A 23,695-nucleotide genomic window follows, 5' to 3' on the forward strand; every position below is an offset into this window, starting at 1 on the left:
AAAGTTAATTTAGAGTTGATTTTAGGGAAAAGGATCATTTTCCACATAAAATAAAGTATACTGATTCTCTAAAATGGAAATATGAAATCATAAATTCTGGATATTCAACAATGTCTACCAACCTTAAAATATAAAATCATAAAGCTAAAAATAAATATATTGGTATCAATGGATACTGGTATATAATAAACAACCAAGCAACACATTTATCGGAAAATGAAGCCACATATACGGGTGATGCTAGTGGCTGAAAAAGCAATTCATACTATAAATTAAATTTGATTGCATATGAAGTATACGCAGACAGAGCAAGTGTGATGGAACGTGGAATAAAAGAAGCCGCAAACATTTTGATGAATGCATAGCAAGTTGCCACAGTACCGGTAAAACTCACCTGTGCTGTGTCATTTGTATTCCACCTGCCACTAGGGAGAAGTGGCTTCTCTATTTGCCCTACTATGGTCCACCAGCAGGAACTGATTGGCAGCAAATGGCAGATAGGCAGAATATTTCTAACTTTTCCTGAATCTTTCTAGGTGTATTATTCATTTAGATCTTTCCAAGATGTATTATTTACTCAGATTTAAAGTGTTTCTTAGAATTAGCATAGTAATCAAATAACATAAGAAATGAACCTGGGGTAGATTAGATATTATGGGAAGGAAGTACATTAAGCTGAAGTGAAATTGCTTGTGCCACTAAGGTAACCTGCTATTTTAATATCTTTGCTGCTATTTTGTAACTTTGTATAATTTAGCCTGTTTTCAATATTTCTATATAATTATTAATTCTATGCATAACAGACTCTCTCAGCTTAGTGAACCACTATTCATTGAACCCCACTTCTGACTCATTAGCTAACAAATTTCACATGATCGTTTATTCACAGTGCTTTGGAATCAGAGCAATGTATATATACTTTGAGTGGGCTGTGTGTGTGTGTTATATGGCAATAAATATAACTATCACACTGGACTCCAGAGAGCTGTCGGCATAGGCTTCAAATACTGCATTCTGGCAGCTGCACCCACCCTTTCCCTTCTGCATCCCTGTGACACCCAAGGGCAGGTCTCATTCTCAACACTGGTCTTTCCTGTTTGCCCTTCGTGCTGCAGAGAACCAAGAATGCCTATCTACGTCTCAGGATATGACCCTTCCTAAACTCTCAGGCTGTCCTCATCCAAGGATGTCCTATAATTCAGAATATTTGAATAACTCTTCTCAACATCCAGTGCCAAGTGTACCTATTGCTTTATAACACAACTGAATGTAATATCAGTATTATTTTTACCTGAATTTCCACCTTCGAATCATAGATTGCAGAGATCTGCAGCACCATGAAGAGGCTGGAAACAGTATTCTCCTTATTTCTTAAAATTCTTTCATTTCATTTTCTTCAGCACTATCGTGAGGAAATATATTAAAGTTCTTAACAACAACAACAATATATTGCCCCGGGACTATCTGATAAGGGTTGATTGATGAAAGTTCACTGTTAGGCCCAGAAGTAGTAATCGCTGGAAAAAATGGCCTTGGTGTTCTCCAGGAGTGCTACATTTGAAATCAGAAGACATCCTTGTCAAGGATGGTATTTACTAGCCTTCTAGATAATTTAACATCCTCAACCAACACTGTTTTCTGCAGGAGCTTCGGAGTTGGCGAATACGTCTATGTGCCGGGAGGGTGGCACACCTCAGCTCCATGGGGACAGGGCCTCTTGTGCTTGGGACCCTTCCAGACCTCGCCCCATGTACCTCTTCACCCAGCTGTTCATTTTTAATACCACCAGTAATGGGACAAATAAACATCTGTGCCTCTTGATATGAAGCACAGAGAAAGACACAACCTTACGTCTGTTGTTCTCCTGCCCGAAATGAATGACTTCTATCTAATAACTAGGAAACATCAGCCAAAAAAAAAAAGAACGACGGTGTGCTACAAAATAACTGGCCTGAACTCTTCAAAACTCTCACAGTCGTGAAGGACAAAGATGGACTGAGGAACTGAACTGAATCAAAGCAGGATAAAGAGGCATGGAATTAAATGTAACATGTGATCTCTGGTTAGGTCCTAGAAGCAAAAAAGTTTCTCTTTTGCTCTGAAGGACATCACTGTGACAGCTGGTGAAATTTGAATAAGATCTGTAGCTTGATTTATAGTATGGTATCAATGTTAATTTCCTAATTTTATAATTGTACTCTGCCTATGTAAGAGAATGTCCTTGTTTTTAGGAAATACACCCCAAATATTTAGAGGTAAAGTGCATTGTCTGCAATTTACTCTCAAGTGTTTTCTGAGAAAAATAATAGGAGAGAGAATGAGAATGATAAAAACAAATGTGTTAAAATGTTAACATTTGGATAGTCTGGGTTGGCATACAGGGAAATATCTGTACTGTTTTTACAACTTTTCTGTATGCCTAAAATTATTTAAAAATAAAAGGTTTATTAAAAAACAAAATTCTTCCACACGGCTTCTTTGATTTTTAAACTTTCAAAGGATATTACCATTCTATCTTTCAATTTTTACTGTAAGAGTAGCAAACACTTACACAGTGCGCACTGTGAGCTAAGAGCCATTAGAAGCACGTAAACGTATCTTAATCCACTTAATCCTCACGGCCACCCTGTAAGGGAGGTGCTATAATTATTTGCTTTTCCAGATAAGACACCTGAGGCCCAGGGAGGGTAAGAAAACTTGACAGCGTCCCACAGGAAAGGCCGGAGCCCGGTCCCCTGCTCTGCCCATCCTGGAAGCCTGCGCTCTCCGCTGCGTGTGTTATAATACCTGAGCTACAGAGTTTTAGTGCTTTATTCTCCATTTTGCTTTTACTTTCTTGGGGAAAATATTACAAATAGTTTTTAAAACATATGTCAGAGTTTTTTTCCCTCTAACTATGGGTATTTTGTGGGCAGTCTATGTCACATGGCACCCTTCAAATAGCTTCCTTTCCTTATAGTCCCAGGCCCTGTCCCCGCCTGTCTCCATGTATTAAGGAGGTGAGGAGACCCATGAAGTAACTCTCTAACATATAGTAGGATAGCCTTTTTTTGTTGACCTTGACATTTGCTGGGCATTGTGAACCACAACACTAAACAGTGTCACCAATATAAATATTTGAGACTTGAAAAGATAGACTATTTTCTTCAAGGTCCTTTGAGCATTCATGACTTGTCTATGCATGATTTTAAGGTTACTTTGAGGGGCCGGCCCCATGGCATAGTGGTTAAGTCCAGTGTGCTCCACTTCGGCAGCCCAAGCTTGCAGGTTCATATCCCAGGCGTGGATCTACACCACTCGTCAAGCCATGCTGTGGCAGCATCCCACATACAAAACAGAGGAACAATGACACAGATGTTAGCTTAGGGCTACTCTTCCTCAAGCAAAAAAAGAGGAAGCTTGGCAAGAGATGTTAGCTCAGAGTGAATCTTCCTAACAACAACAACAACAACAAATTATCTTGAGATCAGCTCTAACGTTAGTGCATGATGGGAATTTTTTTGCTTATCTCATATTTCACAAAATCAAAATCAAGTTTGACAGCTAGAAAGATGAAGTAATCTTTGAAACACATTTTGTTCTTGCCACAGCATCATTTCATTGAAGAATCTGAATAATCATCACTGTCCTACTGGACGCTACGATACAGGGACGTATAAGTTTGCTTTACCAGTACTAGCTTTTCTTGTTGGACGACACTCTTATCAAAGCATCAATCACTTCCCTTTAACAGTCTCCTTGACAACTTTTCCTCTCCCATCTCTGACTTGAAGCCATTTCAGCATCTATTAAGACAATTTTAGCCAAGGACAAGAAGGGGAAGTAAAATTGAAACCACTCCATTTGTTGCTCATTTATGATCCTGAAAAGGAACAGATGGAAGGGGAGGTGAGACAACTAACTGGTTTAAAAAGTTACTTGGTGGTGTAAATGGTTCATGCCAACTTTTTATCCTACCACTGTTGATGGTTTGTGCTGGGGCCAGGAGAGTTTCCAATAAGATAATAGTAGAAGCCCTTCTTTTCAGATAGTACAATCAACACCTACAATCTAAATTGAAATACATCCTAATTAAAATCTCTCTAGTAAATGGATCCTTAAAGTTTCCTTTGCCCTTTCTTAATTTGTCTTACCACACTAATCTCAGAAGCATGGTTTTTCTGACACCAGCACCTTGATGTCAGTTGAACTTCAACATTCATCTTGGAATGATGCCAACGGAACACAAACACACCTTCGAGGAGGGCGTGAAAACCGGGGAAAGAGCCCTGGTTAGGCGTCAGGAGGCTTGTTGGCTGGCACTTACTGGCCATAGGATTTTGGGCCACTCACTCAACTTCTCTGAGGCTCATTTTTCCCATTAGTAAATTGAGGATAAAAATCCTTGCTCTGCCTACTTCAATTGTTATCATGATGATCAAATTAATGTATGTGACGGTTCTTTGCAAAATTTCATAGAAGTCGAAACATGAAGTTTTATGTAAGAAATTCAAATACTCTAAGATGCTATGCTGTGAGGAAGCCCAAGCTGAAAAAGATTGGAGGGAAAAAGATCTCTTTTCCCTCTTCCCATCTTAGGTTCATTGGCTGAACACTTCCCTTATCTGCAAAATGGAGATAATTCCTACCTTATGGGGTTGATGTGGGTATGAGAAAATGTACATAAAATATGTGGCACAAGACTAGGCACTTAGTATACGTTCAATAAATGTTAAGTTGCTGTCGTTATGCTTGCCAACAATAATAATAAAAAGCAAAAGGGAAGGGTTTGAATTGAAAAATTTTAAAAACACGTAGAAACAGTGTTCCGAGACCTTGCTTTCTTATTTTGCATGGTATTTTTCATTTTTTTTTCTTCAATGCATCTTTCTAGGACAAAAAATAATATCCAAAGATATTTTGGCACTAACAGTGTGATTTATGGCAAGAAAGATGAGCAGTCTATTCCAACCCAGGAGATTTCCAAGGAGACAGAGAGCCAAGACAGTGTAAAGGAGAATAGGAACAAAGACTTGTCACATATTATTAAGGGCGTGAAAGTTGAATTAAGCACAGTAAATGTACAAACAGCAAAGCCGCCCAGCAGAAGACAACTGAAAAGTTTGGAGGCCACAGTTGGCAGGCCTCAGAGAGCTCCAGGAGGTGCCCCAAAGGAGAGGTAAACTGAATTGCAATTTGAATGTTCTTCTGTGAAAGTAATTTTTGAAACTCCAGTAAGCTTTTTCTTTTAGAAAAACTTTTTAAAATTAAAGTCCATGGGAGATACTGAATTAATGAAGAGTATCAGTTTGTAAACACAGAGACTAATGATTACTTGAGTAACACTGTTATTGTTCTGTACTTAGAAAGGGACATCTCTATACAGTCTAGAGAGGAAACGAGTATTGATGGAACTGAGAATTTCACACATTCTCTTACATATTCATCAGTGCTATTAATTGCCAATTAATTGCCTCTTTAAGGTGTAAATTAACAAATCATTTACGTCCTAATTTGAAAGTAGCTTTGTGTCTCTGAAGGACTTGTTTATTGGAAATTTCCATTTTAAAAATGCTACCTAGGAAGCCAGCCGGGTGGCATAGCAATTAAGTTCATGTGCTCTGCTTCAGTGGCCCGGGGTTCCCAGCTTGGGATCCTGAACACAGACCTATGCACCGCTTATCAAGCCATGCTGTGGCAGGCGTCCTACATATTAAGAGGAAGATGGGGACAGATGTTAGCCCAGGGCAGTCTTCTTCAGCAAAAAGAGGAGGGTTGGCAACAGATGTTAGCTCAGGGTTAATCTTCCTCACCAAAAAAACAAACAAAAAAAACTGCACCTAGGATAGAATTTTAGCATGTTGATTACAACTATTTTTTCTGTTTTTTGAGGAAGATTGGCCCTGAGCTAACATCTGTTGCCAATCTTCCTCCTTTTTTCCCTTTTTCTCCCCAAAGCCCCAGTAGATAGTTGTATGTCATAGTTGCACATCCCTCTAGTTGCTCTGCGTGGGACACCCCCTCAGCATGGCTTGATGAGTGGTACGTACGTCTGAGCCCAGGATCCCAACCGGCAAACTCCAGGCGGCCAAAGCAGAGCATGTGAACTTAACCGCTACGCCACCAGGCCAGCGCTGATTACAAGTATTTTATATGACTTCCTTTGACTGGTAATTATCAGTGCTCTCAGCTTATGTGGTTTCCTCAAAATAGTGTTTACTTGTGCTTGCCAAAAGAGTATTGTCTTTCACTGATGCTAAGTGCAGTCGGTGATATTTTAGCATTGTGTTGTAGTTTAAGTGGTAGTGTTTTGTTTTAGTGATACATAAATGATGTGTCTTAAATTGATGACATCATCGATTCAAGTAATAAGGTATGTAGCCTTAAGATGCCCATCTCTGACCTCTCTTAGCAGAATAGACAGATAGTGTAGATTTCTGTTTCCCAGAGTGACTTAACATTTTTATGGACCTTCTTAGTTTCTACATTGTATGACATTGTATCACAACTACCCCTGGAAAACATAATTGGTGGTAGAAGGTAAGCTAATTCAGTGATGTGCCCATAGTGGGTACCTCCTCCTCCTTTTTAGAAATAAAATAAAACAACAAAAAAATTCTATATAAGTATATAGAATTAGGTTATACACACATACGTATGTAATACTTGTCAAGAATGGGATTTTTTTAGCTCCCAGATCTGTTTATGACCCATCGTGGTTTTTATTATAATTATACAATTTAATTAAGTATTATAGAAATGGTTAAAATGAGTTGAATGCTTGGCAGAGATTCAGGAAAGGTAATTTTGAAAATTGCTTTCAAATTAGGTATGAATGAGACAAGCATAAAAATCTAGGAGAATTCTGCACTCAGATTGCTTTGTAAGCATTTTTAAGTTCTCGCTCCATGTTTCTACTTTAAAGAAACCAAAATTGGAAATATTGGAGGATGTACTATGGATGTGGTGTATATATAAGACGTATCTTGGAACTTCTCTCAGTGGTCCTACGTTCAAAGAAGAGGCTTTGGTCCTACATCAAAAGATTGGTAAATGAGGTACATTTGTTTTGAGTTTTTAAAAATATATCTTTTAATGATTTTTGCCCTCCCTTCTTGTCTTTTAAGGGATTCCAGATGCACAGATTTGGGTTAATCATCATCTGTGATTCATGATGCGCTGTCATCGTTGCTCCATGCATGGCCTGCTTTTAGTTTCTTTATTTGTAATATATATTGATCTCCCATCGATATAGTTACCATGGCTACATAACAATTGCCCCAAAATTTAGCAGCATAAAACAACCATTTTTTTAATGTTTTTTTTTTTTTTAGGGAAGGGAGAGGGATGAAGATCTAACAAAAGTGGTGGTGAGGGAAGGGGAAGGGACGTGAGGGTGTAGGAAAAGGGGAGTGCAGGAGGCAAAATACTAAACAGTAGTAAGGAAAAGGGGGAGTGAGGAGAGGGAGCAGGGAGGAAGGGGAGAGGACAAGGCCAGAGGGGAGAGAGGAGGGGGCAAAGGAGGAGAGGTAACAGGAGAAAGGGGAGGGTGAGGGAGAAGACAGGAGGAGAGAGAAGAGGGCTGCAGGGAGGGAGAAAACCACCGTTTTTTGTGCTCATGGGCTCTGTGGGTCAGCAGTTTGAACAGAGCCTGGTGGAGAAGGCTGATCTCTGCCCCGTGATGTCTGGGGCCTCAGTTGGAAGACTTGGAAGTCCAGGGGCTGGAATCATCTGAAGGTTTGCTCACTCCTAGGTCCGGCAGTTGATGCTGGCTATTAGCTGAAACCCTTGCTGGGACTGTTAGCAGAAACACCTACACGTGACCTGGGCTTCCTCACTGCGTGGTGGCTGGGTTCCAAGGGTGAGTGTCCCAAGAGAAAGTGAGCCAGGAGGAGTTTGTATTGTTTTTATGACCCGGCCTTGGAATCAGACTGGACACAGCATGCCCCTCTCATTTCCTGTTCCACATTGATTTTTGAAGAGTACTTGCTTTTTATCACAGCGACTGCCGGAAAACCATTTTCACAAAGATATGATGTCATAGAAAGGAGTGCAGTAGTCTAATGCTAAAACTGTGAACTCCATTGAGTTAGTAGTTCACATGGTCAGTGACAGATATGCCTGTGTTTCCCTGTGTGCTCCAGCCTGCCCTAGGGCACAGTTTGGGAACCAATGTCCTGGTCTACGCTGAGCTCCTGTGAGAGGCTGTTGGCCCACACCCTTAAGTTTCTTAGAAATCCTGTTGTCTGTTTGAAAGGCTCTCTGAGGCACCACCTTAAATCTTTCCAAGATCTTAACAAAGGGTTTTACAGTCCTGCCCATCTTTACAGTGTTTTCCTGACACTGCCCTGGATTTAATCTCCAGTCAGAAGCCATTTCTAAATTTCAGCATTGTTTGCTGTCTGGAGGGGCTAAGAATGAGAAACAATTCTATTTTTGATCCCAGCCAGTCCTGGCTCCTTTATATGGAACCGTTTTTTCTTATCTCTCACCTGTCACATTTTATCATCAGCAACTAAGAAGTCAGGAGGCACCTTCAACACACCGTCTGGAAGTCTCCTTAGCAGATCATCCAATTCATTGAGTCTGTTTCCCGTTTTCCACATCACTACAAGCAACAGTGTTGCTAGACAACGATCCCATTTCCTCCAGCTGGCTGTATCATTGAGTTCCCTAAAGCCCTCACTCACAGCTTTGAGGGCTGTTCGAGTCTCACAGCCTCTTTGAGGCCCTAAGCTTTCGCTGACACTTCCTCAAGATCTTTCCAGTTTCCACCCACAGCCCAATACCCAAACCTCTCCCATACATTTTTGTTTTTTCATTACAGCACTACCCAACTTCCAAGCACCAAAATCTGTTCCAGTTCCCTATTGCTGCGTAACAAACCCCCCATCCCAAAGCTTAGTGGCTTAACAGTGCCAGCATCTGTCTGCAGTTTGGGCGGAGTGTGGCAGCGATGGCTGTGTCTGCTCCACTCTTAGTTAGCAGGGGCAGGTTCAAGGCTGGTCTCTGGAATCATTGAAGGCTTGCTCTTGTACATTTCAGTGGTTGATGCTGGCTGTTGGCTGAGACTATTTGGTTTTATTAATTTTTTCTGTTGCTTTTTTAGTCTCTATTTCATTTGTTTATGCTCTGATTTTTATTATTTCCCTTCTTCTACTGCTTTGGGGCTTTGTTCTTCTTTTTCCAGTTCCTTTAGGTGCATTGTTAGATTTTTTATTTGAGATTTTTATTTGCATTGCTGTAAATGTCCCTCTTAGAATTGCATTTGCCGTATCCCATAAATTCTGGCATGTCGTATTCTCATTTTCATTTGTCTCCAGGTATTTTTCGATTTCTCCTTTGATTTGTTCATTCACCCAATCGTTTTCAGTAGCATTTTGTTTAATCTCTACATATTTGTGGCTTTTCTGATTTTCTTCCTATAGTTGATTTCTAGTTTCATACCCGTTGTGGTCAGAAAAGATGCTTGGCCTTGTTTCAATGTTCTTAAATTTATGGAGACTTGTTTTGTGGTGTAATATGTGATGGATCCTGGAGAATGTTCCATGTGCATTTGAAAAGAATGTATATTCTTTCGTTTTTGGATGGAATGTTCTGTATATATCTACTAGGTCCATCTGTTCTAGAGTGTCATTTAAGGCCAGTGTTTCCTTATTGATCTTCTGTTTGGATGATCTATCCATTGGTGTAAATGGAGTGTATAAGTCCCCTACTATTATTGTGTTACTGTGTATTTCTCCTTTTATGGCTGTTAATAATTGCTTTATATATTTAGGTGCTCCTACATTAGGTGCATAGATATTTACAAGTGTCATATCCTCTTGTTGGATTGTTTTGATCATTATGTCGTGCTCTTCTTTGTCTCGTTACAGTTTTTGTTTTAAAGTCTATTTCGTCTGATATGAGTATTACTACCCCCGCTTTCTTTTCATTGCCATTTGCGTGGAGTATCTTTTTCCATCCCTTCACTTTCAGTTTGTGAGTGTCTTTAGGTCTGAAGTGTGTCTCTTGTATGCAGCATATGTATGGGTCTTGTTTTTTTATCCAATTAGCCACCCTGTGCCTTTTAATTGGAGCATTTAGTCCATTGACATTTAAAGTAGCTATTGAGGGCCGGCCCCGTGGCTTAGTGGTTAAGTGCGCGCGCTCCACTGCTGGCGGCCCGGGTTCGGATCCCGGGCGCGCACCGACACACTGCTTCTCTGGCCATGCTGAGGCCGCGTCCCACATACAGCAACTAGAAGGATGTGCAGCTATGACATACAACTACCTACTGGGGCTTTGGGGAAATAAATAAATAAATAAATAAAATTATTAAAGTAGCTATTGATAAGTATGGACTTACTTCCATTTTTTAACTTTTTTTTCTTGGTGTTCTAGTAGTTTTTCTCTGGTCCTTTCTTCTTCACTTGCTCTCTTCCCTTGTGGTTTGATGGCTTTCTTTAGTATTATGTTTGGGTTCATTTCTCTTAGTTTTTTGTGTATTTATTATAGATTTCTGGTTTGTGATTACCGTGAGGTTCATATACAGTAACCTATGTATATAGCGATCTATATTAAGTTAATGGTCTCTTTAGTTTGACCTCTATCTGAAAGCTCTACTCTAAAACTCCCCTCTTCCCACATTTTATGTTTTTGATATCATATCCAACCTCTTTTTTGTGCGTTTGTATCCATTACCCTCTTATCATGGGAATAGACAATTTTGCCTATTTGTGGTTTTATCTTTCCCCCTTAAATAAGTCCCTTTAGCATTTCTTGTAGTACTGGTTTCTGGGTGACAAACTCCTTTAATTTTTGCTTGTCTGGGAAGCTTTTTATCTCTCCTTCTATTTTGAACGATAACCTTGCCAGGTAGAGTATTCTTGGCTATAGGTTTTTTACATTTAGCACTTTAAATGTATTGTGCCACTCTCTTCTAGCCTGTAAGGTTTCCGCTGAGAAGTCAGCTGATAGCCTTATGGGATTTCCTTTGTATGTAACTTGTCTTTCTCTTGCGACTTTTAGCATTCTCTCTTTGTCTTTAATTCTGGACATTTTAATTATGATGTGTCTTGGTGTGGGTTTATCTTGTTTGGGGCTCTCTGTGCTTCCTATACCTGGATGTCTGTTTTGTTTCTTAGGTTAGAGAAGTTTTTAGCTATTATTTCTTGAAATAGATTCTCTGCCCCTTTGTCTCGCTCTTCTCCTTCTGGGACACCTATAACACAGACGTTAGTGTGCTTGATATTGTCCCAGAGGTCCCTTAGACTGTCCTCACTCTTTTTAATTCTTTTTTCTTTTACCTGTTCAGCTTGGGTGATTTCTTCTAGTCTTTCGTCCAGCTCGCTGATCCATTCTTCTGTGTCTCTACTCTGCTTTTGAATCCCTCTCGTGAATTTTTCATTTTCCAGTATTGTTTTCTTCTTTTCTGATTGGTTCTTTTTTATATCTTTCATTTCTTTGTTGATGTTCTCACTGAGTTCAGCCATTCTTCTCCCAAAATCAGTGAGCATCCTTAACACCCTTTGACCTCTCTGTGGGTAGGTTACTCATTTCTGTTTCATTTAGTTCCTTTTCTGTGGTTTTGTCCTCTTCCCTTGCTTGGAACCTATTCCTTTGCTTCCTCATTTTGCCTCTTTCTATGTGCTTGTATCTATGTATTAGGTTTGTCGGCTACGTCTCCTGATCTTGGAGAGGTGACCTTATAGAAGTGATGCCTTATGAGGCCTGGCAGTGTGCTTCCCTCTCATCACCAGTTCCAGATGTGCCAGGAGTGATCCCTGTGTGGGCTACGTGTGTCCTTCTATTGTGGTGGGGTTGCTCTTCCCATAGGTGCCCAGGGAGGCTGAGCTGTCCCCCTCGCTGGCTGGTTGTAATGCTCAGCTGCGTGTAGTTGTTGTGGGCCCTTCAGTCTCTTTATCGGGTGTGGGGAGCCCCAGCATGGTTGGCTACAAGGTGTAATAGCACATTCCTGTTGCAGTTTTTCTGTTAAGTGAGTAGGCCCCCAGCGTGGCTGGTTGTTAGGCTCAGGGGCTTACAATTGCTATAAGCCTCTGGCCTATAAGGCTCTTGTCAGCTCTCTGAGGATTGAAGCTGGGTGGGGCTGGCCTTAGGCACAGGAGCACCCAGTTGTTTCAGGCTTTGGAAGGTGGGGCCAATCCCCTGTGTGACTCTTTGAGAAGCACAAGTCTTCTGCAGCTGACAAGCCCCGCCACCCACAGGTCCACACACACAGTCAACACAGTCCTGCCCCGTGTGTGGGCCCTGACCTCTTGAAGTGGATCTAGTCTCTCTAAGGCAGGAGCCCCACATACTCCACTAACGCCCCACGCTCTCCACCCACTCCTTGTGCATGCCCTGCCCCACAGAGGTGGACCCACTTGCCAGGCTTCGGAGAATCCAGTCACCAATCTATGCAGGGCCCCATGTTGCCCCAGGGCTTATTGGGTGGGGCTAGTCCCTAGGGTGGGCTGCCTGCCCTGGCTGAGCTGGATTAAATCAGTGCTCTAGTGGGTGGGGCAGACCCTGGGCTAGCAGGCCACAGGGAGAACTCCAGTGGCACCTGCCAGCGTCTGTGTCAGCACACCCACACCAGGTCACAACAGTGGCCACCGCCAATGTCCCAGTCCCTGGAGAGGTCTCACCTCTCACCAAGATGCACTCAGAGCCTATGAGGTGAGTCTCTTTTCACCAAAGGACTGTGCACCTTTCTGTTGATTTTAGGTTGCTTTCCGAAACAGGTAAATTTGTGTGTGGGCCTTTTAAGAGCGGGCTTTAATTTCTTTGTGAACCAGCATTTCTGGGGGTACTCCCCAGTGGTGTTAGTAACAAGCAAAGTCAGATATTATGCCACTTGTCTCAGTTGTGCTGGGTCCGAAAAATGCCTATAGTGGGAGCACTCCCCGGCTCAGGGCCCCACTCCTCCAGGAAAGGCTGGGTACCTTTGGGTTGCTCCTGGGTGGCTGTGAAGCGCTGCGGCTTGTGAAGGTGGTGTTTTTTCTCTCCAGAAGGGAGTTTCTGCCTCTTCCACCTCAATTAGGATTGTTGTTTGTTGCAAGGGTTCCTCTTATCCAGTTTTCAGTTCCGTCTCAGGCGTAATTTTACCAAGAGTAGTTGTAAATCAGCTGTGTCTGTGGAAGGAGGTGAGTTCAGAGTCCCTACGCTGCCACTTGACTTCCGTGTCTCAGGTGTCAACTGTATGGTGGGCAACATTATCATGCTAAAATTGACCCCTGATTGATTGATTGCATCTGGATTAGGAGAACTATAAGGTAGCCTATGGGGACACCATACTTTGGGCTTCCTTGAGTGCAGTTACTCTCGTACTGCATGTCCCTTGTAGGGACCCCGGAAACTCTGCCTGTGGCCTTGTGACAGGAGGTATCGGTTCCTGTGGGACACTAAGCCAGGAAGCTCCCACACCTCTGTGACAGCTCTTGGATGGCTGAGTGAAGTGTCACCAACATAAGTGCTATAAGGACTCCTGCCAAGAGGGACACTGAGGCTGCCCTGCCAGCCTGCTATGGTTCTGTCCTTTGTCTTTCTGAGTAGATGGGCCACGTGTGTCTGGTAGTTTTGTGAGCCTGAACGTGTCATGGAACTGAACAAGACCCCTGGTGAGTGCAGCAGTAACCAAAACTTCTAGCTCTGAGTTGACCTTTTTCTTAACCAAGTAACTACCTGCTTTGATCATCCAGTAAGAAAGCTTCAGCTATTACTCAGTTAATTAATCTCCTACTTGAAATTTAGATTATTTCTAGTTTTTCATTAGTATAAAGTGATGCTGTGATTAACATTCATTCATTCATTCAGCAACTTGCAGTTGCCACTATGTGTCAGGCACTGTCCAAAGTGATGGAAATAGATCATTGAACAAAACAAAGTCTCTACACCCTACATTATGGTGGAGGGGTGGTGGTGGTGGCGGGAGAGGGGATGTATTTACACACACACACACACTCGCACTCACACACACACACATACACAGTATGTCAGATGACGAAACATGAAGGAAAAAATAAGAGTGATGGGGCTGGAGAGGTGCTGTTTTTTAAAAAGTGAGCAGGGAAGAATTCTGATAATGTAACATTTGAGCAAAGACCTGAAAAGGTTAGGGATAAAGACGTGCTGATACCTTTCAGGCCTAGGGGATGGAACTGCTTAGGCCTTGAGTTTGGAGTGTGCTGTGTCCCTCCAATTCCACGTAGCTGTTTATTTTCTTTAGACAAATATGCCTCAAAGTAGAATTCCTAGGTCAAAGGATTTGCATATTTTTTGGGCTTTTGATAGATGTCACCGATTTGCCTGCCGAAAGTTATGCCATTTTGCGTGTCCACCCAATAATATCTTTCCGCTCATCAGGATTCCCTTTCTGAAACTGTATAGGTCATACAGTTCATTTTAAAGAAATTCAGAAAGTACAGAAGGGTATAAAGTGAAAAAGTATGTATTCATGAAATAGTCTGATGATAGGGTAGAATAGATTGTTGAAAGATATTTTAACAAGTTCTCATCAGCTTGTTAAAATCAATGTAGAAAGATCCCCGTATGTAAAAATTGTCTCGATGACAGAGGCTCCTCCACAATTTTTATTAATTAGAACATTGCAAATTATAAAACCAGAAGCTATGACTATAAAGAGCACCATTGTCATAAAATGCATGGTTCTAGAAAATGAATGCTCATCTATATTCTTTGCATACTCTGATGAAATATATATATTAAAATTTGAAGGTTAACTTCACAAGTAGTTGGGATAAGGTTTAAGCCTTAGTCACAGGTAATAGTTTTGAAAGTAGCACATTTCTTTTTAACTAATTGTTATATTTACTCTTTTCATTCTCCTATTTTTCTTCTATTCCAATCAGATTGTAGATCTCCCATATCTTAGTAAGTAAAGTCCTTAAAATCTTTCTCCGACAACTTCAGGGATTTGGGAACTTTGACTTGCATATTAGACAACAGATCATAATATAAAAAGGCAGGTATAGTAAAACATTAATTTGGATCCTACTCATTGAGATGGCAATTCTCAGTGAATTAAAAAATGTAAGTAATTTCTTTTTATGTCTGGCATATTTTTCTATTAACTTATCCTAATTTACTGAAGAGTGGGCTTTTGGGTTTCTTTTTTTAGCTTGTTCTTATGGAAAATTTAAAACATAAGCAAAGTAAACAAAGTCATATAATGAATACCTGTCACCCAGCTTCAATAATTAGCAACATTTTGCTATTCTTTAACATTTATGCCTTTACCCACTTTCCACCTCCTACTTGATGAAGATGATGATTTATGGTTCTTTTTTTTTGGTTAGGTAAAATTTACATACTTTGAAGTATACAAATCTTAGCTGTAGGATTTTGAGAAATGGGTATGCCCATGTAACCCCATACTTCTCAAGACGCAGAGCATTTCCCATTTTCATCCTCCCCGTCAGTAGCCTTCTGTCCTGAGGCAACCACTATTCTGATTTTTTACACCTTAAGTTAATTTTGCTTTTCTAGAATTTGATATAAATGGAATCATACAGTATATACTCTTTTGAAACAACTTGTTTCATTCAGTTTCATTCACGTCCTGGTGTGAGCTGAGTACTATTCCATTGTGTGCATATAGCGCAATTTGTCTATCTGTTCTCCTGATTGTAGACCTTTGGGTTGTTTCCAGTTTTAGGCTATTATGAAGAAAGCTTCTATGAACAGGTTTAGTTACTTTTATATTTGCTTGCAATATATATTGCTTTTGAAATAAAATGGCATCTAATAAATAAATCTACCAATTTATAATTTTTAAGGCTGGTCCCTCACCTCTCCACCTTAATATATTGTTCTGAGTTAGTATTGTGCTTCAGCAAGTTTCCATTAACTTTGACCTTTAACATTTCAAAGTTTATATAAAACCGATAGCTAATATTTAAGAATTCTTAATTTTTTCAGAAATTGCATTGCATGATACTTTTTTGAATGATAAAAGAAATTGCATTGCATGATACTTTTTTGAATGATAAAAGTTTCCTCCAAAAAAAATCATTTTACTTCCTGCTAAACTTATAACATAATAAGTAATACCTCTTTTTTCATTCTCATTTGTTTTTCCTTGGCTTTTTCAGAAGCGAGTCCCTGAGTCCTGAGTTGGTGGCCGCTGCATCTGCTGTTGCAGATTCTCTCCCTTTTGACAAGCAGACAACCAAGTCGGAGCTGCTCAGGCAGCTCCAGCAGCACTGGGAAGACTCAAGGGCACAGAAAGATGGAGAAAGAACTAAAATTAGGTTAGTGAGTCAAATAGTTATTCCAGTAAGGCTGGTATCTCAAAATAGGTTGTTTTTTATGTGACTAGTGAGTAATATACATAATATATTCATTATATATAAAATATGCCTCATAAATGGAATATTAGCCATCTGATTTTTTTAAAACTCATGTCTTAAGTGAAATTGCAGTTTTGAAAAGTCTAATTGAATAGTGAAACTTTTTTTTAAGAAATTACAGTTTTTTGTCCCTGAAAAAGAAATGATAAATTTAGTAGTGTTATTAAAAATAAATAAATAAATAAATAACAGAATAAGACAGCTTCTCTGAGAAGATTAATTTTTCTCATTACTTGATGAGTATCAACTCATCACCCAATAATTTGCTGGGTTGTGTGTGTGTGTGTGTGTGTGTGTGTGTGTGTGTGTGTGTGAGGAAGATTCGCCCTGAGCTGACATCTGCCAGTCCTCCTCTCTTTGCTGAGGAAGACTGTCCCTGGGCTAACAGTTAAGTCTTGGGAACTATGTGAGTTTAATGGTCATTATATTGGATATTTTAATATGTTATGTTGAGTATCCTGAGGGTTAGTTGGCTTTTTTTTCTATCATTCCCAATCCTGAAAGTTCCTTTCTATGAAAAAAGAGTTTGGTTATATGTAAATTAAGTTCTCATTTATTGTTTCACATCTATTATGACATTTGTAATAGTGACTATTTTGACTTCCAGAACGCATTATTGCAATGTCCTTCCCATCTTCTGGAAGACAGTCTTTCTATAGGAATCCCATTCAGGTAAGGGTATTTATCTAACAAATGCTCATATTTCTCCAGAAACAGGCTATGGAGTTATAAGTTTAATATTGGCACAGAGATGGCAGTATTCTCCTAAAAGTTTACTTACTCTTTCAGGTAAAAATTATAATGGATTGATATCAATTAGCTTTTGCTGTGTTACGAACCACCCAAAAACTTAGTGACTTATAACAGCAACCATTTACTTAGCTTATCATAATGTGGTTTGTGAATTTGGGTCAAGCTTAACTAAGTGGTTCTGCTAATCAGGAACAGGCTTAACTAATCTCTGCCAGGCTAACTCATGCATCTGTGGGCAGCTACTGGGCCTCTGAGGATTGGCTGGTCTAAAATGGCGTGGCTGGATGGCTCCATGTGGTGTCTCATTCTCCAGCAGGCTAGCTCAGGCTTGTTCACATGGTGGCAGGGCAAAGATCCCACAAGCAGCAAGCAAAAGAATGCAGGGCCCCTAAAGGCCCAGGCTCAAAACTAGTATAATGAGGCTTCTACCTGCTTCTATTGCACAAAGTCAATTACAAACCCATTCCAGATTCAAGGAGTAGAAAACAGGCTCCATATCTTGATGGCAGGAATTGCAATGAACTGTGGCCATTTTTTGTAGTCTATCATAGGGGAGAAGTATGGGAATTCTTCAACTAACGTGTGTTCTCTAGGTTGAGATGCTAAACTATAGAGGAGGCAGACTGCTTTAGGTTCTGTGGATTAAATAAATTAATATCAAACATATAATGATGTTTACTATGAAATTCCAGTTTAAAGTCATTGTTTAAGATGTTTGCATACATGTGCGGGTATGTAGACATTAGTGTAATTTACAATATTTGTTATATCAGTAAAAATGTAATATATACGTATGTCTATATATGTGTGCATATATACACATGTGTATATAATTATACTTTTATTGAGAATACAAATACTATAAATTGCACTAATCTTAAGTATATATCTTGATGATGGAAAACACTATGGAGATTCCTCAAAAATTAAGACTAGAACTACCATATGATCCAGCTATTCCACTGCTGGCTATTTATCCAAAGAACATGAAAACACAAATGTGTAAAGATATATGCACCCCCATGTTCATTGCAGCATTATTCACAATAGCCAACACTTGGAAACAACCTAAGTGTCCATCAAGGGATGAATGGATAAAAAAGATGTGGTATATAGACACGATAGAATACTATTCAGCTGTAAAAAAGATGAAATCTTGCCATTTGCAACAACATGGATGAACCTTGAGGGTATTACGCTAAGTGAAATGTCAGAGGCAGAAAGTCCAATACTGTATGATCTCATTCATAAGTAGAAGATAACAACAACAACAACAAGAAACAAACACATAGATACATAGATTAGGTTGGTGGTCACCAAACAGGAAGGTGGGAGGGAGAAGGACGAAAGGGTGACAGGGCACATGTGTATGGTGATGGATGGTAATTAGTCTTTGGATGGTGACTTTTGGGTATTGATGTAGTCTACACAGAATTTGAAATACAATGATGTACACCTGAAAAATATATATATATCTTAATGAAATTGTATATAGATATATAGGCATGTAACCAACACTCTTCTGAAGGTATAGAACACTTCTTGCTCTTTTCAGTCAAGATTCCAACACAGTGGAGGTAATTACCATTCTAACTTCTGTCACCACTATTAGTTTTATCTTTTCTTGATTTCACATTAGTGGAATCATATACTACATCTTTCGTGACCGGCTTTTTATGCTCAAAATAAATTTTGTGAGATTCATCTAATATTGTTGTATGTACAGTAGTTATTTTTTATACATATAACATTAATATTTATTGCTTTCTTGAAGACTGTATTGAAAGCCCAAGCATTCCACACAGAAATTATACAATTGTAAACTGCTTCACAAAAGCAGCAAACATGTTACATTCTACAAGATCTTACTTTACAGAAATTTAAAAATTTTAACTATGAAAAGATACAGCTGAAGAAACAAGTATAAATTTGGTGGCCAGTAATTTTGACAGGGAAGTTGTACAGCTTGCATGGTTTTAAATATGTGAATTTTAAAATATTGATTTTAGAGTAATCATTATGCTCTTGTGTTGATAGAAAAGTATAAGACTGGCTGTTGAAGAATCATGTTTAAAAATATTTAATTCACTTCAAAATGTCAATGCAAAGTATTGTGCTTTCTCTGTACCCCTACACCTTCAGTCATTTAGCTCAAGTCATCATTAAAGTGATGTATTAATTCTTCCAGTACAGTGGTGGTTCACACCATTCCCATTTGCATACTTTAGAATATATTAGATTAGAAAGAAAGGTGTAATATTCACAGATGTTCAGAAAAGCAAGCAAAAAGTCAGTGAACCTGCCCAGTTCTTCTGAGATGGTCTCATGTCAGCTTCATAAGCATTCATTCTAAAATATGGTAAGCTAATGTTTGAACACAGTCTCCAAGATAAAGCACATCGTCTTACAAATAATGAAGTCCTTTTCTCAAACATCACGAAAGTATACAAAAGAATTTTAGTTTGAAGAGATCTCTTGGAATGTGTTTAGCCTGATATTTCAGCAGCCTTAAGGGTCCCAGGGTTTCACAAGGACCAGATTCTGAATTACTGAGAAGAGAAAGATACTGCTTTGAGAGAGATGAACTCAATCACTACCAATAGATAAAGTATCCACTGTATTCATCTCTTATAGGAACGAAAAATATAACATTTGTCCCTTAGAATAATATATGTATATTTATATATAATATATAGTATGTATATTATATAATATATACAATTAAATATAACTACATATAAAAATTATATACTTATTTATAATGTTTAATATATATTATATATAAAGTATATTATTCCATTTATAAATATGTATAATTTATATAATAATATAAATTCATCTCTTATAGAAGCAGAAAAATATAACATGGTCTCCCTTAGACTAATATATGTATATTTATATTTAAAATTATGTAATTTATATATAATATATGCCATATATAATATATAATATAATTATTTGTATATAATCATATCATATAACATTATCTGTTATATATATGTAACATAGATATGTATATATTATATAATATAACCTGTATGTTGTAATATAACCTGTATAATATATTACATATAAATATAAAATATTATTCTAGGGGGGCAAATTTCATATTTTTCTGTTTCTGTAAGAGATGAATATATATAATGTATATTTATAAATATTAATAGTATATAACTATCATGAAACCCTACAGTTCACATGGTAAAATGTTGAAACTGATGAAAATATGAAAACTGCTAGAGCTGTCAGAAAAAGACAAGACACAAAGCTTTCTCGTGTCTATGTATAAATGTGATACTCTCCTCAAAGTTTAAAAATGGTAATTATTACCTTCCAATTTAAAACCTTAATTCTAAATTTTAATAAATCTATACACAAACCACTGATTAACCAGACTCCCCCCCCCAAAAAAAGTCAGTGATAAGCAGGAGCCAGAGGAGCTGATAATTCACAGTTCCTATGTGAACAACTCTCTCAGGATTTATCCCATAAAGTACTTTATTTTACAACCTGCTTCTCTTGTAAAACTAAAGCTCCACTTTACTACATACAAACCTCGTACAGTGTGAAACTAGAATTGTATGTCAAATACTGCAGCTGAATGTTTCTAAATAATCTGTTCTATCAGTTCCTCTGTGACTTCTGTGGCTCATCCTCATTTTCTATGGATGATTCTGAGAGAATCTCTCCAGTTCGACTGGTATTGGATCCTACTAATTATTCTGTTTCATGGCAGAGAGAATCACTACTTACAGGGCCTTATAGTTTCACTTCCTTTGGAAGGCAAATCTTTCTCAGCTTGAGACAGACGAGATTCCTCCATTTGAGTCTTTTCCTCAGAAGTCTCTTCGTTCACAGTTAAGGCGTCGTCAGATTCTTTTTCTTGATTTTTTTTCTTTCTGGGATCAAGTCTGTTGATGTCATTAGAGACTCTTCTTCCTCTTTGTCCTCTTCTGTACAGTGCTGCCTGATACAACCACTTGCTTTGTCTTTATTCTTAGATGACGACGATTCTTCGGTTTCTTCTACCGTAACTGAAGAGATTTCACTAGAAGTTGTTTGGCCATCTCTCCGACTTCACCTTCTTTGTCCAACTTGAGTCTTTTCACCTGATGTTTCCACAGCATCTTCATTTGATGTTTATTCACCTGATGATTAGATTTCCGCTTTGTTAGCAAAGGATACAACTCAGGACCAGCCAGATGGAAGAGATGCCTAGGGCAACGTATGGGGGAAGGGGCACAAAGCTTCCAAGCCCTCTCCAGACTCACCGTTCTCCCAGCATTTCCACCTGCTCACCAACCCAGAAGAGCCTGTACTTCTTTAAAACTATATTGGCTTGGGGGACCAGCCTGGTGGCGCAAGCGGTTAAGTGCACGCGCTCCGCTGCAGCGACCCGGGGTTTGCCCGTTCGGATCCTGGGTGCGCACCGCCGCACTGCTTGGCAAGTCCCCTATAAAGTAGAGGAAGGTGGGCATGGGTGTTAGCCCAGGGCCAGTCTTCCTCAGCAAAAAACGAGGAGCATTGGCAGATGTTAGCTCAGGGCCGATCTTCCTCACAAAAAAAATAAAATAAAATAAAACTATCTTGGCTTGGGCCGCCTCAGTGGCTTAGTGTTTAAGTGTGTGTGCTCCACTGCGGCAGCCCGGCATTCACAGGTTCGGATCACGGGCGCGCACTGATGCAGCGCTTGTCAAGTCGTGCTGTGGCGGCGTCCCATGTAAAATAGAGGAAGGTGGGCATGGATGTTAGCCCAGGGCCAGTCTTCTTCAGAAAAAAGAAGAGGATTGGCATTGGATGTTAGCTCAGGGCTAATCTTCCTCACACACACACACCAAAAAAAACACTATCTTGACTTTCCTAGGTCCTTTGAGTTTGTATATAAATTTCAGAATCAGCTTGTTAATTTCCACACACACACACCCTGCTGGTATTTTAGCTTGGATGACATTGACTATATAGCTTAATTTGGAGGAGAATCAGCATCTAAAAACATTGAGTCTTCCAACCCACAAACATAATATCTCTCTCCATTTATTTAGATTTTCTTTAATTTATTTTAGCAACGTTTTCACTGTACAGGCTTTGCACATCTTTTGTTAGTTTTATCCCTATTTGATGGATTTTGATGCTATTTTAAATGGTATTTTTAAATTCTCAAACAGAGAGAAAGGTTTGGCTTATTTAAAAACCCAAAGGTGGAGGTTGTTGTTAAAAGGCTTTCAAAGAGTGAACAGCATTTTCCTCTTTTGCATCTCAAGGAAGAGTTTCAGGAGTTGTCAACTTAATAAGCCCAGCTGAGCCACTGAGAAAAATGAGATATCGATTACCTATAATCCTAAAAATCTTCTTAGTTAGCTTTTTGTTTTTGATTTGGTACAATTGAATATTCCTTATTCTTCTCGAGGACAGAAACTGTTCATCTGGTGACAGACTGTGACTCAAAAACGTAGTTTCTTGGCAGAGTCGAACTTTTCTCTAGATGCTTCATGTCTCCATTCAGCTAATTCGGATAAGAGGTATTTGGAGTCTTCAGGTAAACTACTTAGGTCAGAAAACACAGCAGTAAATTGTCTCCATATTTTAAATTTATTTTGTTTATTTTTTCCCCCAAAGCCCCAGTAGATAGTTGTATGTCATAGCTGCACATCCTTCTAGTTACTGTATGTGGGACGCGGCCTCAGCACGGCCGGAGAAGTGGTGCGTCGGTGCGCGCCTGGGATCCGAACCTGGGCCACCAGCAGCGGAGTGCGCGCACTTAACCGCTAAGCCATGGGGCCAGCCCCAAATTGTCTCCATATTGAGTCAAGGATGGACTCATGGAGAAAACTCAAACCCTTAAGATCATTTTTAGACATTTAGAGAAATATGAAGGAGATTTTTAAAATCCCTGAAGCTTAACCACTCAGATATATTAATTTTCCCATAAAAAAGCAAATACTGACTCTGCTTAAATGTGGGTATACTAAAGAAGGCTGCACATAAATTAACCACTGTGAAATAGTTACTTCTTGAGAGAATAAAGCCAGCCTTGGTGGTCTAGTGGACAAGATTCTGGCGCTCTCGCCTCTGCAGCCTGGGTTTGTTTCTTCATCAGGGAATGTCACACCAGTCGTCTGTTGGTTGTCATACTGTGGCGACTACGTGTTGCTGTGGTGCTGAAAGCTATGCCATTGGTATTTCAAATACCAGCGGGGTCACCCATGGTGGACAGGTTGCAGTGGAGCTTGCAGACTAGACAGACTAGGAAGAAGGACCTGACCAGGGAGGGTTCTGCTCTGCTGTACACAGAGTCCTGTGAGTTGGAATCAACTCGATGGTGCTAACAACAAAAAACAGCTGAGAAAATAAGGGCAGAAGCGTATGCTAACGGTTGCATGATATTTTATTAGTGCTGTAATTAACCTTTAGTGTTGGATGTTAAGTGTCACTATTATCAATAACGCAGCAACAAAGGCATAAAGCTTCTTCTGGGTAGTTTCCAAGGAGGAGAAATTACCTGGTCAAAGAGTATGAATACTTTTAGAGTTCTTAATATATACTGCCAAATCCAAGGGATTGTATCAGCAATAAATCAAAGGTTTAATTTTCATGCCATATTTGCCAGCATT

General features: G+C 39.4%; 1 protein-coding gene and 2 pseudogenes across 1 annotated transcript; 1 reads left to right on the forward strand and 2 right to left on the reverse strand.

Annotated features, from left to right (window-relative positions):
• LOC131410149 (serine/threonine-protein phosphatase 4 regulatory subunit 2-like) overlaps positions 1–20,895 on the reverse strand; it is a 78,826-nt pseudogene extending 57,931 nt beyond the window's left edge.
• Positions 4,836–17,124, forward strand: LOC131410415 (small ribosomal subunit protein mS31-like). Its single transcript, XM_058548589.1, has 3 exons — positions 4,836–5,158; positions 16,074–16,232; positions 17,121–17,124. The coding sequence occupies exons 1-3, from the start codon at positions 4,860–4,862 to the stop codon at positions 17,122–17,124; spliced, it is 462 nt and encodes a 153-aa protein (XP_058404572.1). The 5' UTR covers positions 4,836–4,859.
• The window catches only part of LOC131410148 (serine/threonine-protein phosphatase 4 regulatory subunit 2-like), a 156,108-nt pseudogene continuing 152,536 nt past the window's right edge, over positions 20,124–23,695 (reverse strand).

Source organism: Diceros bicornis, chromosome 9 (assembly GCF_020826845.1).
Source record: "Diceros bicornis minor isolate mBicDic1 chromosome 9, mDicBic1.mat.cur, whole genome shotgun sequence".
NCBI lineage: Eukaryota > Metazoa > Chordata > Mammalia > Perissodactyla > Rhinocerotidae > Diceros > Diceros bicornis.

Bases quoted from the DNA above. Each gene is read 5' to 3' on its own strand.
- LOC131410415 (XM_058548589.1), top strand. From the start codon at position 4,860: ATGCATCTTTCTAGGACAAAAAATAATATCCAAAGATATTTTGGCACT. The intron at 5,159-16,073 runs GTAAACTGAATT...TGGCTTTTTCAG, and splicing joins GGAGGTGCCCCAAAGGAGAG to AAGCGAGTCCCTGAGTCCTG.